Consider the following 18,719-nt stretch of genomic DNA (forward strand, 5'->3'; position numbering starts at 1 on the left):
TTCCTATAACTGAATTATCTTAAAGCACCTCCTTTTTACCATATTTTAGTTAGGGTACCCCATCTGGGGTACAAATGCTGTTTTTATGTTTATGTTGTCCATTGTCTTTGTTACCAATGTTGACTATTTAGCTTCTTTATGTCAATGTGTATTGTGTTATGTTCCTTGTGTTTTGTGGGTGGTTCCCCAAGAGGTGGCTCCACCTGTTTATCACCACAAGGTACTACAGCAGAGGGTATCCCACAGTCCTTTGCGGTTTATTTGAATACACTTGGTTGGTGAGTATTCTTTATGGATTTTCTGTGCTTAGTGATTTATTGGACATTTTAACCGTTTGCTTTGCTTTTTGACTTTGCCATTGGATTGTATATTGGAACTTTGTTTGCCTTGGAACGTCTTTGTTGGCAACTCCTTTTAGCCTTTTTTGCTTCACAGAGCTTCATGTAATAGCACAAAATTTTTACAATAAAATAAACCTTTTTATTTTATTAATATCCTGTGTTTGCCCAAGTTACTAGCTAGGCTTTTGATGGTCTAGTGGGCATTTTTGGAGATATTTTGGAACTTTGTGTGCCTTTTGTCAAGGTGCTTCTGAAGCATAACACTTTTGGTTTGTTTACATTTCTGAGTCTTGTAAAGTAAATAAATACATAAATAAAACATGGATATCCCCATTACGTCAGCATATTGAGAAGGTTCATCATACTTCTTTCCTAATTACAACTAATATGACAAAATACCTATTTAATCTAGAGTAATCAACATTTTTACAATACATTATGGGCACAGGCAAATTACAACTATGGTTGTCTCGACTTGAGCATTGGAGAGCAAAGCCAAAAGGCAGATACAATATTTTCTAGGCTTAATCAGATATTGTAAAGATTCATTATGCATGACAGCAGGGACTGTATCTCCATCAGCTATTTGTAGAAAAATAACAGCAACAGTTGACACTGAATTGAGCAGAAAATCCTATAAGCTAGCTGAAAACCCCTCCTGTGGTAAATTGTGCCATGTAACAATTTAACATAATAATGGCTAAGCTGAATATTCACCTTGGTCACAGGCCACAGACCATAGTACACTGATACAGATGTTAATTCTAGGAATACACATTCTCTAGCCTCAATTTACATGGTTTCATGTGTAGCCTGAACTGAAGATAAAGGGATTTGTGGGTGATTATATCATAAATTCAGCCTTAAGCATTTAGAAGAGACACCGGCATATACAGATTTGTTTCCTTGTGGCCTGCAGGGGGTGCACCAGCTCCCCAAACCTGACACAAGCAGACGCACACACAAGTTTAGCAACTGGATTTCATTTTGCTATTGGAAACTCTTTCCTTTGGCTTTCCACCTGCACAGCCCCAGTACAAAGCACAAGCACAAGCACAATAATAAAGCACTTTTTGTCTTTTGTTTTTTTCTTCTCCTTGTCTGTCTCTCTCTTCTTAAGCCCCCACTCCTCCTCCAGCAAGCGTTGTCCCTCTTCCTCCTGACTCTGGATCCTGGAGCAGCAGCAGCAGTGGGCTTCTTTTATCCTGCTCCTGGGAGTACTTCTGGTGACCCATTAGCTTGGTCCAGAAGCACTTCCGGGTGAGGTGGAAGCCCAAAAAAGTAAGGCTCTGTAATCTCTGCAGCACTCCCTGGCAGCAGCCCCGGAACCCAACAGGGCTGAGCCATCAAACTCCAACTCCTACAGTGCTCTGTGAGAATTGGTGGGGCTGCTGCAACCCAGGGGGCTGCCATCTAGCGATCTGGGGGAGATAATGCTCTGTGCACGCTCTCTCCCCTGGTCCTACCTTTAAGGAGGCGTCCCAGCCAGGCAAGTTTCCTGCCTGTCTGCCATACACTTATAAAATGATTATGATTATGAACAGAAGAACTTTTAAGTCACACATAATATATTGAAGACCATGATGCACAACTCTGTTTAATATATTAAATATATAGTTAAGTAAATAAATATTAAGTATTGAAGTAAAGATTGAAGTAAAATGTAAAGTATAGTTAAAACAAGTAGCCTGTGTAAATTAAACTAAATGTTGTACAATTAAGAGTGTAATATAAAATTTAATGCTAATAAAATCTAGAATTTAGTGGAAAGAACACAGTCATGTGCCAATTAATGACCAAGTTTGAGTGATTCCTGCTAACAGCTGTGGGCCATAGAGAAACAACAGGGAAATAATGTTCTGGAAATTGCAAAAAACACAGTCACAGTAATACATTTTCCATTATTATTTCACAGGGTCTCACATTTTCTGACTCTTGGAGGGCTAATTCTTATACACCCTGCCTTCCTTACACCAGTGTTTCTCAACCTTTATGGTCCCAAAACCCAGTTTTGCCTTTTTACATTCATTGATGATCCACTTGGAGCAATTGCAAAATATCCTTTTTGATGAAATGAACATGATTGTGGTCCTTCTTGGTAAAACAAACTCACTTAGAAAACGAGAAACATATCTTGCATTTTTGCTGATTACTTTGGTGACCCATTGTGACCAAATGAAACCCACTCACGAACCAACAATTGCAACCTGTGACCTACTGCTTGAGAAACACTGGCTTAGGCATCCTATTGTGACCTACTTGTGAAAAAACGAGGGCAACTCATGACCCACTGAGAAACATTATCTTACATGGACCAAGCGTGTGGTCCCCAAGACATGAAGATCAGTTTGTGCTCTGCTGTACTGGCAGTTAAAATATGCATACCAGTGACTCACACCAGATCCACAGAGCCTCAATTGCAATGACCTGTACACCTTATGAATGACATGTGGCCAAATGCAAATATGGTGTTTTGGTCATTTCAGTGGCTAGAGAAACAGACACTCCAAGAAGTAGTGGCACAGTTGGTAGACCTGGGTAACAAATGGCTACAACCATACAACAACATTGCAAAGCAAATTATTGACGTTATTGTTTTAGAATGTCTATTGTGTGCAAAGGTGCCAGTGCACAGGGTGTCACAGGCCTGTCCCAAATGGAGCTGTAAATCAGCACATAACTGTATTTATTATTCCATTGTTCATTTTCACTATCATACAATAGGTGTTCTCTTTTAATCTGACCAGAGATTGCAATACTAGTAAATTATTTAGATGGAGTTTCCTAAAAATGGTGTACATGATAAACTCTGTAGATTTGCTATTCACAGGACAGTAATTCATATATAAACTTCAAATATAAACTATATAAATAAATGTATTTTCCACCTCAGGGCTGTGTCAGGCCAGAGCCTGTTCTGTCTGTTAAGATAATTCCTTTATTTCATATTGTTTGTTTTTTATCAATTTGGTAAACTTCCTTCTCCATTGTTTGTTCTTTGTTCACATTATTTGTATGACTTGTAGTTTTGATCTGGTCCTTTTCTAGGACTTCATTTGGATTTTGTAAGTTCTCTGTTATTATTATAAGCACTGTTTTTATTTATTTGGCCAGAGGCTTACACAATTCCCCTCTCCCATTTTAAGAATATAGGCTTGATTTCTTTTTTATATTGCAGGGCACAAGCCTGTATTTGAATTTCAGGGCCAGGCCTACTTTGTGGATTAAGGAAGAGGTCTGCGCAGGACTGATTTTTTAAACCTGTCGGTGCCCACTTTCACAGTACTCCTTCCTGTGCCGACCCACTTCCACTTACACTTGGCCTCATCTGTCCCACTTCTGCTTGCAGATTTGTCCCACTCCTGCCAGAAGTAACTCACTGCTTTATTAAGAAAAAAATCATGTATAGTTGCTAAGCCATTTTAATATGATCGTGTACAAGGAGGTGACTGAAGCTTTCCCCTCTTTGACCTAGTTGTTCTTTTCATTTTTCTTTTGCGATGATTCTTCCTCATCAGTATTTATTACAGATCTTCTGATGCGATTTAAGTAAATATTTCTGAGCACAAGTCCACATGTCTTTTTAACAGAAAGGAACAGAAAAGAGCAGTGTAAGCAATGTGTCTTGTTATAGCTTTGTAGGTTGGCAACTGCTTACTACCCCATATGGAAATAAAGTATGAGCTATGTTAATAATTGCTATTGATTCCACAAAAATGTGATGTTCTGATATGGAAGGAAGTATATACATTTTTTTTGTTACTGTCAATGTACTGGCATCTCCATATTTACTTGCTAGCTCTGTGAGGAAAGAGGGCATTACTAACAGCTGGCCAGTGATCTTCACTGCACTCTTTGATTTAGTGTAGTTGCTTTAAGGCACAATTATTACAAAGTTATCACTAATTTCTTCTTGTTCTTGTACTTTTGCGATGCTGATATATATAAGGCTCAACAAATAAATCTATTTGGTTTATATATTGTGATATGCAGGCAGCTAGTGATGGGCTGTGGGGGAGCAAAAAGGGTGGAAATTTTGTAAGTGATGACTGGGTGAAGGGCTGACACATCTCTTAGGAGATGAGTGACAAGAGGAGATAGAAGAAAAAGGAAGGTGCGACAAAAGGAAGTTGGGAGTAGGGAGTCAGTAGATGATAAGCAGGAGTGGTTGCTGTATAGAAAAAGACAGAACAAGTGCTACCTTATGGCGGTAGTGGTGAATGGATGGCATCCTAAGGAACAGGCAGTTAGCCTGGAGGGTGATGTCCTTATAGCCCTGACAGACTTGGCAGAAGAGAAACTACTTGAAGTGGACAGGCTGGCAGCTGCATTGGAGCAATGATTTGGGTAGGTGAAATCTGCTCAAAGCATAAAGGCAACAGTTAGTGGAGTGCACCCATGCTGCAATGGAGGGCTTGGGAAGATTCACTGCAGAAGTGCAGTCTCTAGTTAAAACAGGCTATCCGCATTTTGATCAGACAGTTCAAGAGGAACTGGCAGAGGAAGCCTTTATCCGAGGACATACCCTTCCTTCAGTGTGAAAACAGGTTTGATTCACAAAGCCAACATTGCAGCAAACTTTACAGATTGTGCAAGAGGCTGAACAGGTGCTAACAGAAAGCTGCCCACTTGTAACTACACAGCTGCAAGGACCAAGGTTTAACTAGATGGGTGGAGCATTGTCAAAAGTCAACAGATACAAGAAAGTGTGCATGAGCAGGAGCAACCAGCAACATACATGATAGCATCATTCACCAAAGCATGAAGGCCATTGTGCCCAGGAAAACCAACCTTCCTGCTGTCACTGTGGTAGAGTAGGTCATCTGCAGCACTTTTGTCCAGACAAAAATAAAGAAAAGTAGAGTAGAGAAGGAACAGCCAGGGACCTGTCTGGAAGGACAAGTTATTCCACCTCTGATGCAGGACAGCAGATTAGGAGAAGGAACATACTGACATATGCACACATGGATAGTTGGACTTGCCTGTAAGGCCATAATTGACACCAGTTCAGCTACCAGTATTGTCAGACCTAACTTACTGATGAAGAGGTCAAGGTTGCAAGATGGCACTGACTGATATGGCAGGCCATTTGCTTGTCTCATTAATTTATGTTTTAATTACATTTTTATGTGCTATTGTATCCCTTATGTGTTATCATGGTGTTGAGACAGCCCTCCTGAAAGTGTTTAATGACATCTCTCTTATTGCTGGCTCAGATGGGGCAGCAGTCCTTGTCCTTCTAGAGTTGGCTTCTGGCACTGTTTATCATGAGATCTTGCTGTTGCAGCTTGAGCATCTGGTGGGGCTTAAAGGGGCTGCTCTTAGCTGGTTCAGGTCATATCTTACTGGTAGATACTTCTCAGTGATTTTCAGTTCTTCTTTTTTGTCTACTGCTCCTGTTAAATGTGGTGTTCCTCAGGGAAACATTTTGGGTCCTATTTTATTTTCTATATATCTTTATCCTATAGGAGCTATTTTTAGGAAGTTTACTATTTCTTTTCACTGTTATGCTGATGACATGCAGGTGTATGTTATTGTGTTTAATTCTTCAATGAATTGGCTGAACAATTATCTTGTAGAACTAAAATTCTGGATGGCTGACAATTTTCTTGATCTACATCAAAATAAAATAGAAGTGGTTATAGCTGATCCTGCAGCTAATGTTCAGATTGGTTTTGAACTTCTTGTCAGTTTCATGCACTTTTGCCAAACCTCAAGTTCAAAATCTTGGACTTATTTTTGACAGTAACCTCTCTTTTGAGAAAGAGATAAATTATGTGGTCAAGAATTCAAGAATTATGGTCAGCTTCATCTTTTAGGTAAGGGTATGCCTTTTTTGTCTCCTAAGGATCTTCAGAAAGTTACTCATGCTTCTATCTTTTCTCGGCTTGATTACTGTAACTCATTGTATTTTGTGATCAATAAATCCCTGATATGCAGGTTGCAGTTGGTTCAGAATGCTGCTGCATGTTTTTAGGTTGGGGCAAAAAAATTTGCTTCTGTATCCCTAAATTTTAGCCTCTTTACACTTGCTGCCTGTCAGTTTTAGAATTAATTTTAAAATTTTGTTGTTGTTTTTTAAATCACTATATGGTTATGCTCCCACCTATTTATCTGAATTGTATGTTATACACCAGCCATCTAGAGAGCTCCATCTGATTGCAGGGTCAGCCTGGTTCTCATTGTTGGATCTGATAAGTGGACATTGGCAGGTGGCACTGACCCCAGAAGCAAAGGAGAAGACTGCATTTACAACTGGCAAAAGGTTTGTGGCAGATTATGCAACACACCAGCTACTTTTGAAGGATTGATGGACAAGGTGTTGGCTGATATACTGGGCACCCAATGCCTTGTTTACCATGATGCTTTGCTGTAGCATCGAAGATATTTGTAGAAGCTCTAGACACTCTGTGATATGTAATGGAGAGGCTTTGAGCAACCAATCTCAAGCTCCATCCTGAGAAGTGCCACCTGCTGAGATGAGAGGTGTCTTTCCTTGGACACCCTGTGTGTGGCCAGTGGATTACTACTGAGGAGAACAAGGTGGCCACAGTGCAGAGGTGGCCAAAATCACAAAACCAGTGACAAGTCAAGGAATTCCTAGGGCTGGCTTTGTGCCTGCATTTGCCACCATTGTAGTGCCACTACATCACCTGCTACGCCAGGATGTGGTGTTCCAATGGGGTGAAGATCAGCAGACTGTTTTCACTAATCTTAAGAAGGCTCTTTGTCAGGCTCCCGTTTTAGCATCCCCAGAGGTGAGTTTGCCATTTTTGCTTGATACTGATGCCAGCAATGTTGGGAATGGAGCAGAGCTGTCACAAAGTCATTCGAAGGGGGAGGGGGTTGTGGCTTACTACAGGTGGGCCTTAAGTCAACCTGAGATGAACTATTGTGTGACCCGCAGAGAACTGCTGGAGTAGTGGAATTCACTCAGCACTTTTTAGAGTATGTGGCCTGCCCTTTTTGGTGCAAACTGATCATGCAGCCCTTTAGTAGCTGCTCACCTTTGGGGAACCCAATGGCCAACTGACTCAGTGGCTGGATTGCCTCCAGGTATTCTACTTTACAGTAGAACATCAGTCCAGTGTCCAGCATCACAATGCAGATGTTCTGTCTCAGCAGCCTTGTCAAGTAGAGCACTACGAACATTGTGAACAGCAGGATATTCAACGGGAAGAACAACTGAGGATGAGTGCCCCTTGCTTCCAGGTGCTAGTCAAACACAAGAGTGAGGAAGAGTGTCGGGCTATCCAAGAGACCAATCCAGATCTGAAGCTGAAGCTGATCCTCTGTTGGCTGGAGGAAAGATTGAGTGTACAGTATTTGGTTCTCCAGGTGCTGGACACATTGGCTTTACCAAGTACCTGAGTGGTTTGCGGCAGGCATTTTACTGGGGCAGCAGTCAGGATTATTGTAGACAGTGTCATGACTGCATGGCAAGGAAGGGCCCATCACAGCAGTCCAATGTGCCGCTGCAGCAATATCAGGTGGGTGCTTGTGATATTCTTGGACTGCTTCTTCATTCCAGTTGAGGTAACTGCTATGTACTGATTGTAACAGATTACTTTACAAAGCCGACACTGTGGCAAAGACTCTCATTGGGGGAGCTTTTGGCAGGTTTGGGATGCCAGCTGAAATGCACTCAGATCAGTACAGGAACTTTGTGAGTCAGGTATTCCAAAAGGTCTGCCAACAACTGGGTATTCAGAAGATCCACACCACCCCCAAGGCACCATCAGAGTGATGGGCTGGGGGAGCGATTCATACAGAAAATGACAATGCAACTAGCCCTAAACACATCTTGTCTTATTTGCCATGAGTGAATAGTCACTTCTGAAAATGTTTTTCAAAGAGTAAAGCACAAATGTTTTCAACCATTTTAATTGTGCTTGCTTCAAATGGGGCCACATAAAGCACCCTTGACACAAGATTGTATTTCTCATTAAAATAATGGATGGAAGTAGATATAAAAGAGGATTTCCTAAAGTTTTCAGTCCAAATATCAGTTGTGACAGCATAGCCATATTTATCTAGCATTTTATGTACAATGTCCCTTCTCAGTTTTTGGGCTTTTTCCACTATGTGTCATGATACTATCATCAAGTAAGGGAGTATCTCTTAAAACTTCAAGTTTAGTTCAACCCTTCGTTACTGTACACGTATGGCACTTTGAATCTGTGGTGCTAGACTTATGTCCATGAATGCCAGCACTTTCACACATTTATTGCAGCAAGCAAATTGCAGTTGGTTGCCATCACTACCAATAACAACTGAAAATAACTGACAAATGTCAGACTTCCTTTTAGTAAGTTTTGCACACTTGTACTCTCTTTTTTATAATGCTGTTTCTATCTCTTTGGATGTAAGGCTGCCCATGTGGTCTGCCATCTTGGGAAGACTGCACACATGAAAGTAAATGCATGCATCCTAACTGCTTAGACAAATATATATATATATATATATATATATATATATATATATATATATATATATCGTGACATGCATGCACATGGGGAACAACTTAAGGGCTTGAGTGATTGTAGTTTTCCACTGAGACATGAGGTGGCACTGTGCAATAATGATCTCTCTGCTCATCCCTCTGCAAAAAGGAAGACTGATTCTGTTCCACCTATGATGTTACTTCCAGGGGCAAACTACCTGAACCTTTCGCTTCCTCCCAGAACGCCTCTTAAATCAAGATGACTGAAAATCAGTCCCATATCACAGACAATTGCACTGTGTCCCACAAGCCAAGCGGTAGTCCTGTACAACTAGTTTAAAGCCTTTTTTTCAGTCCAATTAGCATTGCATCATAACCCTATGCCATGAACCAGCCCTAAAAAAGGCTGTTGTTCATTACATGTGAATAATTTAGGGCAGTTCTTATTGGTACAGTATTTATTATAAGGTAAAATTAAAAGTATTTGTTGCCATTTTGCTGGTACAAAAACTTGTAGTAACAATTTGGAATATGAAAGAAATACACAGCACACACAAAATACTAAAAAAGTAAAAACATACACTTCATAATGAAATTATAAATGAAAATAAATAAATCAGGGGTTAACATGTTAAATGATTTAGAACAAGTAACAATCCAATTAGCTGAACGGATGGTCAATAGCACTAAATCAGTAGTGCAGGCTTACGGATTGTGCAGGTTTTTACATACTGAAGGCTTGGTCACAGATCAAGCAGATGACTGCATGTAAGTTAGCAGTTGTCACACACGTGCAAGTGGGAAGCACCTGAAGGGCTTATATAATCGTAACAACTTGTCCGACCAGGGGGCAGAGGGGTGCACTAACTCTCTTTCTCACTTCCCTACAGACCGTTCCCAGGAAATCCCGTCAGGTGGCGAAGCCCAGAGGAAGACACTTCTAGTCCCAGCCCAGAGTGTGACATCACTTCCGGTCCCTACCTTGAGGGCAACATCACTTCCAGACAACTCTCCATAAAAACTGCTCCCCTTCCTCTGGTCATCAGTTCTGTCTTGGACTCAGTAGTGTAAACTACCATGTGCTATTTTTGCAACTACCTTTTTGCAGCCTTGATTACAATATACGGGTGGCTGCCCCAAACCTTCTTCGGATGTCTGGAGTCGTTTATTGTAACACAATTTATTAACTTACAGGTAAGAATAGGAAGAAGATTAGGTAGTTGACTCTTTACAAAGAATTTGATACCCAGGATGCCCAACTTAAGTAAGACAGTGCAGTATAGTATTATTAATTATAGAGAGATTTGATATAAAATATATAGAGTGGATATAAACCTTATTTCCTTCCTGACAACAACAAAAAAATTGTAGTCTTAGTCCAGTTCAGAATTCAGAATAAAGAACACAAGATGCATAAGTAAAAAATGATTGTTAATTAACAAAAATAAAGCATCTATTTTTGCAAGGCCACATATGAGGGTCATTATACATTATATGAGGGTTGAATAGTTTCCTGTAGCACATTCAAGTGAATATTGTGCTACAAATCCATTAAACAAATTGTGACTGATTAAAAAGGATGATGACATTTTTTTTATTTGCAACATAATGATTCTCATATAAATATTCAATAATTATCTGAGTGTTAAATGAAATGTATCAGACTGAAACAGGAACACCAATGCATCTGGATAAATTCAGGATGCAGCAAATGTATATTACTATGAAATAGGAAGGCATTTTTGTGAGCAGCACAAGAAATAACAAAATGTTGTCATGAGAAAAGGTCTGTTTGAAGTCTGGAGTGGAGTGGACTATAGCTGATGCTCCTGCTAGCCACATTTGGCTGACTGGGCACAGAAGAGTACAGGCATCAAGTAGGCATTCCTGAGAGACTGCAGCCATGGCTGTGCATTCCTTCCTCCACAAAGCATCCATTGACAGCCTCTATGATTTTTTGCTGTCCCAACCCTAACACGTAATGCAGGTGACATTCTATCATCAAGGACAGCACCCCATATCCTGATACCTGTTCTTCTAGTGATGTGCATAGTCTTGCATGTGAGTTCTATGTCCAAAACAATGCTCATCAGCTCTCTGAAACGAGTGTGATTCATAACTAAAGAAAGCATAACACTGGTCCATATCAATCCAGAACATTTAAGTCTGACACTGGTTCAGAATCCTTGACAATCAACCATCAATGGCAACTGTGGTAAAAAAAAAAAACATGAATAAAGCCCAGCTTCTGTGATTTATCTCCTAATGGTGCAAAGACGTTTGTTATCTGTAGATGGTGAAAATCTCTACAAAAGGTCTGTCACATTAGAACATTAGAACACTCTAGACGAGAAGCGGCCATTCTGCCCAACAAAGCTTGCCAGTCCTACCTATTTATTTCTTCCAAAAAAACATTGAGTCGAGTTTTGAAAGACCCTAAAGTCTTACTATCTACCACACTACTTGGTAGCTTATTCCAAGTGTCTATGGTTCTTTGTGTAAAGAAAAACTTCCTAATCCATCCATCCATTATCCAACCCGCTATATCTTCTAACTACAGGGTCATGGGGGTCTGCTGGAGCCAATCCCAGCCAACACAGGGCGTAAGGCAGGAAACAAACCCTGGGCAGGGCACCAGCCCACTGCAGAAAACTTCCTAATGTTTGTGCAAAATTTACCCTTAACAAGTTTCCAACTGTGTCCCTGTGTTCTTGATGAACTCATTTTAAAATAATAGTCTCGATCCACTGTACTAATTCCCTTCATAATTTTAAACACTTCAGCCATGTCACCTCTTAATCTTCTTTTGCTTAAACTGTAAAGGCTCAGCTCTTTTAATCTTTCCTCATAATTCAACCCCTGTAGACCTGGAATCAGCCTATACCGCTCTTCTCTGGACCTTTTCTAGTGCTGCTATGTCCTTTTTGTAGCCTGGAGACCAAAACTGCACACAGTACTCAAGATGAGGCCTCACCAGTGCGTTATAAAGGTTGAGCATAACCTCCTTGGACTCGTACTCCACAGATCGTGCTATATAACCTAACATTCTGTTAGCCTTCTTAATGGCTTCTGAACACTGTTGGGAAGTTGATAGCTTAGAGTCCACTATGACTCCTAAATCCTTTTCATAAGATGTACTCTCATTTTTCCGACTGCCCATTGTGTATTCAAACCTAATATTTTTACTTCCTATGTGTAATACTTTACATTTACTGACATTAAATTTCATATGCCAAAAATCTGCCCAAGCGTGTATGCTATCCAAGCCCTTCTGTAATGATATAACGGATTCCAAATTATCTGCTAATCCACCTATCTTGGTATCATCTGCAAACTTAACCAGCTTGTTACTTATATTCGTATCTAAATCATTTATATGATCCAATGGTCCTACCTTGCTTTTGTGACTCAAGGTCTCCCACATCTTTTCTTTAACCATTTTCACTAGAACGTTCCTGCTGCTACATACAGTATGCTTGGCTAACATAAATAACAAAACATCCAGATGACCACCTGACACCATAAAGATATGAAATGTTCAATCCACATTAAACCTCATTCAATTTATGTGCAAATTATCAAAGAGCAGTATCATGGATTTTCTGTAACCACAGCACAAGTGTCCCAGGGTCCCGAGATGCTGAACTAGACACATGACCATCTAGTGAAAAGAGTGAACTCATTGAGCATATGCACCTGGTCATTTTTATATTAAGTGGTAGGACCCCAGATCATAGGTGCAAATATCTGGATTGTAAAGTCCAATATTTAAGAAGAAAATATGGCTTACTGACTAGGTTTAACCTGTAAAGGACAACATTAATCATTAACCTTGCTGCAGCAACAGATCATATAACTTTACCAAATAACGGAATACATCATTTACATCTTATTTATTTAGCTGTATTTCATGCAAAGTGCTCCGGGAAGCTGTTATTCTTTAAGACCACTAACCAAAAACATGAAATGTTACTAATATGAAATTAAGAAAACTGGGTGAGAAAATCTGCAGACTGTTCAGTGTTGGGAAATTATTTAAATGGTTTAGTTCATTAAATGCTGCTGCTACTTTTAGATGACCTCCCCACACCACAAAATTACCGCAATCTTACAAGTATAAGGACAGTATGGAACGCTGTTTTCAATTTTACCTTGAAAAGTGCATGGCTTGATAGTCTGCGATGTTAAAATAAAAATCTGTAGTGTGCTTCATCTCATTGGTGTAGCCTGTCATTTCAATCCAGTGTCCAATTGGATGACAGTAAACACCGTCCACCACATTGCACTCATTGTAAGTGCAGCATCTGTCATGATGAGGTCCATTGCCTAAAAAAGAACAATAAAAAATATATTCTCTTAATATTTGGTACACTGTATTAATCCCTAAGGGAAAACTGTCTTTTTGCATGACCTTTATGGAGCTCAGAGCGCGGTGTCAACCATTAAACAGCACTCCAGGAGCAATTTTCAGGTTAAGGGCCTTGCTCAAGGGCCCAACAGAGTAGAATCCCTTCTAGTAGTAATGGAATTTAAACCAGCAACCTTCCAGATATCAGCACAGATGCTTAGCCTCAGAGCCACCACTCCACCTTTTAATAGTAATGTCCAAATTAATACTAATAAAAACCCACTGATTCCAGAAGGCAATGAAGAAAGCCAAGATAATCCAGTGGGCATTGTGGTTTAGTGGCAAAGAAATTAAGCAATAAACTAGGAAGCATTTCTAATTGTGTTATTGAGGACAAGTAACTTATATTGTCTGTCCTCTAGTTGCATGATGTATATTGAACACATTTTTCTGTACTTATAATGTACCTTGGAGTGGTGTTCAATGTAAAAATGCTATGTAAAATAATTCTGTAATTTAGTCCAGATAAATGCGTCGTTATTATATTTTACAGGACAATGAAAAATATTTGTTGCTAGTCCTGACAGTGGAACAAACTCAGAAAGGCAGTGACAATATGGTTCATGGTACAATGTAGCAAACAGATTACTAAAAAAAGCAAATTAACATTATTTACTTGATATTTTAAGAATTTAAATAGACATTTCAAAACTAAAACTAAAATGAAATAAGACAAATACAGTATGTGCCCTAATATACATTAATGAAGTGCATGTAAAGCATTAAAAATATTCAATAAAAATGTATGTATAGCAGAGTAGTACAATTACACATTGCTGCCTGCTGTACAATATATTCAGTAAACATACTGTAGCATTGAAAGATCTGTAACAGCATGGCACCTGCTGTGTTCCTGCAAGAAGGAAAATATAGAAGATGTAAAATGAAGATGCCGGAGAAGCCTGAACTTTTACTAACACGTTCTTTCTTTCTTTCTGTCATCACTTATTATCCATGCTTAATCTGAACCTGTTTACTCCAATTTTAATCTGGAATGGGGAGTCAGTCCAACCCAGGGGACACTCATGATTAATTACACTGGATGAATTTGAAGATGCCAGTCAACTTAACCTGCCTGTCTTTGGGATGTGGAGGGAAACAGGAGAAAATGCAAACAGACAAGTAAAATGTACAAACTCGAAACAGGCAATTCCTGGAATTTGCAGCCATGGCTCTGGAGTAATTGTAATCATATAGTAATCATATCTACCACACACAAGTCTCATTAATACCATGCATCGTGTCTGCATTCTACTGTCAAAACTGTAATCAGGTCCTCTTTGATGGATGATGAATATAAAACACATGTTTATTGAAGAGGCCAAAGCTTCAAAAAATTCAAAGATAATAAGCACAATACAAAGGACAATGACAAAATTAAAGAAAAGTGATAAACTGTAAACTGCAAGAATGCAAGTTTCTTTCCAAAACATCTCCTTATTGTGTGTCTTTCAACGGGTGCAAAAGGATCATAACATCTAAAAAGCATGCAGTAAGAATCACATGGAATGAAGTTTATAAATACCTGGAGAATCAAAAATATTAGGGTGGAAAACAATCCAAAAGAAAAAAAATTCTTGTTTGGATAGATAATTTTATATTGGATTGAAAGCTAAGCTCAATAAGGTGTTTTGGGATTGCTGTGGTTGTCATAAGAACATACTGCAACAGCAATAATTTGAAGACATTGTTCATTATAGGGTCATTATACAGTCACTGTGGTCAAATGTACAGAGTGCAGGGAAATTTGTACTTGCTTGTGCTAATCAACATGCAGCACATCACCACTCTCTGGAGCCATGATTAGTGAGTATAGCTGTCCTATCTCAAAATCTATTATTCTTACATGAAAAATCTCTGAACACAATTCACTATTAGGATGAATATTAAGTTTCATTTAAATGCTGGTTTTTGTAACATTTTACAACAAGTTTACCAGTATTTAGAAAATGTTCTACAACTCTATGTACCTTTAATTAAGTTACAGTGCTAGATACTTGATGGCCCGTAAATGGTAATTGATGATTGATAAGCTTCTTGTGTGGAGTTTGCACATTCTCCCAGTGTCCATGTAGGTTTCCTCTGGATGCTCTTTTATCTTCCCATAGTCAAAGGACTTGCAGGTTATGCGAATTGCCAATGCTAAACTAACTTTAGTGTATGTTTGTGTGTGAGTGTGTTTACTCTCTGATAGACTGGCACTCTGCCTAGGGACTGTTCCTGCTTTACACCCAGTGGCGGTGCTTTGGATAAGCAGGTTTGGAAAATTGAAATGGAATTTTTTTTCTTCAGTGATGAAACATACAGATGTTCTATAATTACACTAAGACGATGCAGAATGGCACTATACAATACGTTGTGTAATCAGGTCTGGTTATTTAATTGTGGCTGTGACACAGACCCCTTTTATGTGGTGTAGTTATGATGGAAGTCAAGTCGGAGTCTCTTGAAAGCCAATTTAGTTTTAGAACCACAAATCAGAGATCGACAGTAATCAATTAAGGGTATGACCAAATACAGATCTGATTTTTTTCCAGTTTGCAGCACAGATTTCTTAGGTTTACATTCAGACACATGGTTGGAAAAAATAAAGAAGAAAAACTATGTGTCATTTGGGTGCATTGTCCTCCTATTCCCCCATCCACTTTTAAAGTGAGTTAATCCATGATTTAAAACCTTTCCTGAGTTATGGCCTATCCAGCCAGCATTGTGTTCAATGCAGGGGATTATACTGGGAAGGCCTTAACTATGCAAGTGCTTTGACATGCATATTGTCTACATGGAGTTTAATCTCAGATACCATACATACTGTACAACTTGGCTAAAGATAATCTGGCAACTCTGCCCACAGCAGACTGGCACACCACCTGAGTTTGTTCTGTACCTTGGACTCAGTGTTGTCAGGATAAGCCTAGGCTCTTGGAAACTGTGATGTGGAAAAAACAGATTTACAAAACTCACTGATGGATGTTACATTAGCATTGCAAGACTATAGGAACCACCAATACTCAATCTGTTCTTCTGCATAGCCTCCAATCCCACCTTTAATTGGCTTTAATAGTTGCTTTCATACCAACACATATGACTTGTGGTCCATGGCCGGCTTGTCATCACAGCCAATACCCCCAGGCCGCCAGATGGAGCTCTCCCTGCAGGATGGAGGTGCCCCGGATGCCAGCAGGGAATCATGGACTATGGAGTTTTCCCTTACAAACCTGCTGGATACCCCAGGGGCCAACAGAGGATGCTGCAGGGAGGCATAGAGAGTCATATGTGCCCTATAACCCGGAAGTGCATCATAGGCAGAGCGACAGCAGAAGTGACATACTTCCAGGATGAAGAAAAGGATTTTTTTTTTATCTGACCCGGAAGTGATAAGGATCACATGTACTGGGGATTGGAACACTTCCGGGTCAGGGACTTTAAAAGGACTGTGACAGCTCCCAGACGGGGAGCTCAGCTGGGTGGAAGGGTGGCAACGCATCTGGGAGTGTGGAGGATTGGTTTATTGTATTTGTGATTAATTTAATGAGTATAGTGGAGAGGAGAGTGCTTGGTGCACTGTTGTGTAATAATAAAGTCAATTATTGGACTTTTACATGGTGTCTGAAGTTTGGTCTGAAGGTTCAAGGGGTCAAGAGAATCTCAATCTGTCATAGACTCTAGAATTACAGTATGTTCAAAATCCTTAGGTGCTAGCAATGACTCTGTACTCTTTACAGACACCTCAAGGGAGGTGATTTTCTCTAGCTGATATTCCTTTCTACAGAGATCCTTTCATTACACACCTCTACCTCAGACGTTCATTAGGTCTTCAAATGCTTATCACCAGTCATTACTTCATGATCTCTTCATTGATTCATGCGGAGGCTTGCCAAAGGCTATTAGTAAGTAAATATTAAATTAACATACAGTGGTGTGAAAAACTATTTGCCCCCTTCCTGATTTCTTATTCTTTTGCATGTTTGTCACATAAAATGTTTCTGATCATCAAACACATTTAACCATTAGTCAAATATAACACAAGTAAACACAAAATGCAGTTTTTAAATGATGGTTTTTATTATTTAGGGAGAAAAAAAAGCCTACATGGCCCTGTGTGAAAAAGTAATTGCCCCCTGAACCTAATAACTGGTTGGGCCACCCTTAGCAGCAATAACTGCAATCAAGCGTTTGCGATAACTTTCAATGAGTCTTTTACAGCGCTCTGGAGGAATTTTGGCCCACTCATCTTTGCAGAATTGTTGTGACAAACATGCAAAAGAATAAGAAATCAGGAAGGTGGCAAATAGTTTTTCACACCACTGTAATACTCTGTACAAATGTGTATATACCTCTGTCAATCGTGTTAACTTAGTTAACGTATTCAGATAATATTTAATTGAGTAACAAATAGTTCAAATATTTATTAAAACCTGCTTTTGTACAACAAAAGATTTCCATTTTGCTCTACAGTCAGAAAATGTTAAAAAAAATGTAGGTGCCTAAACAATTGATTTACTGTATATATGAGAAAAGGTGTTTCTTTAGTAACTGTTGAAGAAAGATGAAAAGCCTAAAACATTCATGTCACTAGCAGGGAGGATATATTGGCAACTAGAAGAGTATGAGCATATTGGAGGGATAAATTATACAGTATGGACTTTTTTGAATATGCTGCTTGGCATTCTCAAGTTAGAAAAATATGGCCAGATATTTAAAGGTGGTGGAAAGAACAAAGAAAGTAGGCTAATGAGGATCACTGGAAAAACATAGAACTAATTAAAGTAAAAAAAAACTGAATGAATTAAGAATGGTTTACTCCTCCTCAGTTCCCATCATCTTCATTATTGCATATTTTTTCCCTACTTTATTTTTGCGTTTATAGTTAGGTTACATTACTCGTGATGCTTTAATGATTCCTCTATGGAAGACTGCAGTAATTCAAATTTATCCATTTCAATTCTTTTTATGCTGACTGTAATCAAATGAAAAACAGGCAAAATGCCAAGAAGGCATTTGAAGTGCTAAGTGCCTAGAAGCCAAGGTCAGAATATATGAGAATACTGGAATGCTTGAATAGGACCTCAGCACTTAGCACTGATTGTTTAGTATTTCTGAAACTTTACTAAGCTAATAATGACCCAACTCCAGTTATTCAGTACAGCTCTCATCAATATTGATCACAATTAAAAGGTCTGGCAAAGCAAGAAATCTGCTACAGAAAGGCCACATTTAAAGCTGCAGGTTTGGGGTGCAGTGGTTCCTGCTGCTACCCCACCATTTTAGGGAGCTAGGTTCAGATCCCAGTCCTGTCACTGTCTATGTGCAGTTTATAGAGCTTTTCATTGGGCTGTCTCCAGATTCTTCAGTTTTCTCCCAAAAATGTGCATGTTGATTGGCAACTCTAAATTGTGTGGGCTTCTGTGTCACAGTAACTTGTGATGAACTGGACTTCCATACAGAGTTGGTGCTCTGTCCTCAACTGGGAATGAACGTGGGTCTTTGTGATTTTGTAATGGAAAAAGCAAGTTCAGAAAATGGATAG

The 18,719-nt window shown here is 39.3% G+C and overlaps 1 protein-coding gene across 1 annotated transcript in view; it reads right to left on the bottom strand.

The window, feature by feature from the left end:
* Positions 1-18,719, bottom strand: part of epm2a (EPM2A glucan phosphatase, laforin) — a 183,375-nt gene that overhangs the window by 24,805 nt on the left and 139,851 nt on the right. Inside the window, exon 2 of the mRNA XM_039747522.1 lies at positions 12,936-13,110. Within this exon, the coding sequence (XP_039603456.1) occupies positions 12,936-13,110 (175 nt within the window). The remainder of the gene's footprint in view (positions 1-12,935; positions 13,111-18,719) is intronic.

This window comes from Polypterus senegalus, chromosome 3 (genome assembly GCF_016835505.1).
Source record: "Polypterus senegalus isolate Bchr_013 chromosome 3, ASM1683550v1, whole genome shotgun sequence".
Lineage (NCBI taxonomy): Eukaryota > Metazoa > Chordata > Cladistia > Polypteriformes > Polypteridae > Polypterus > Polypterus senegalus.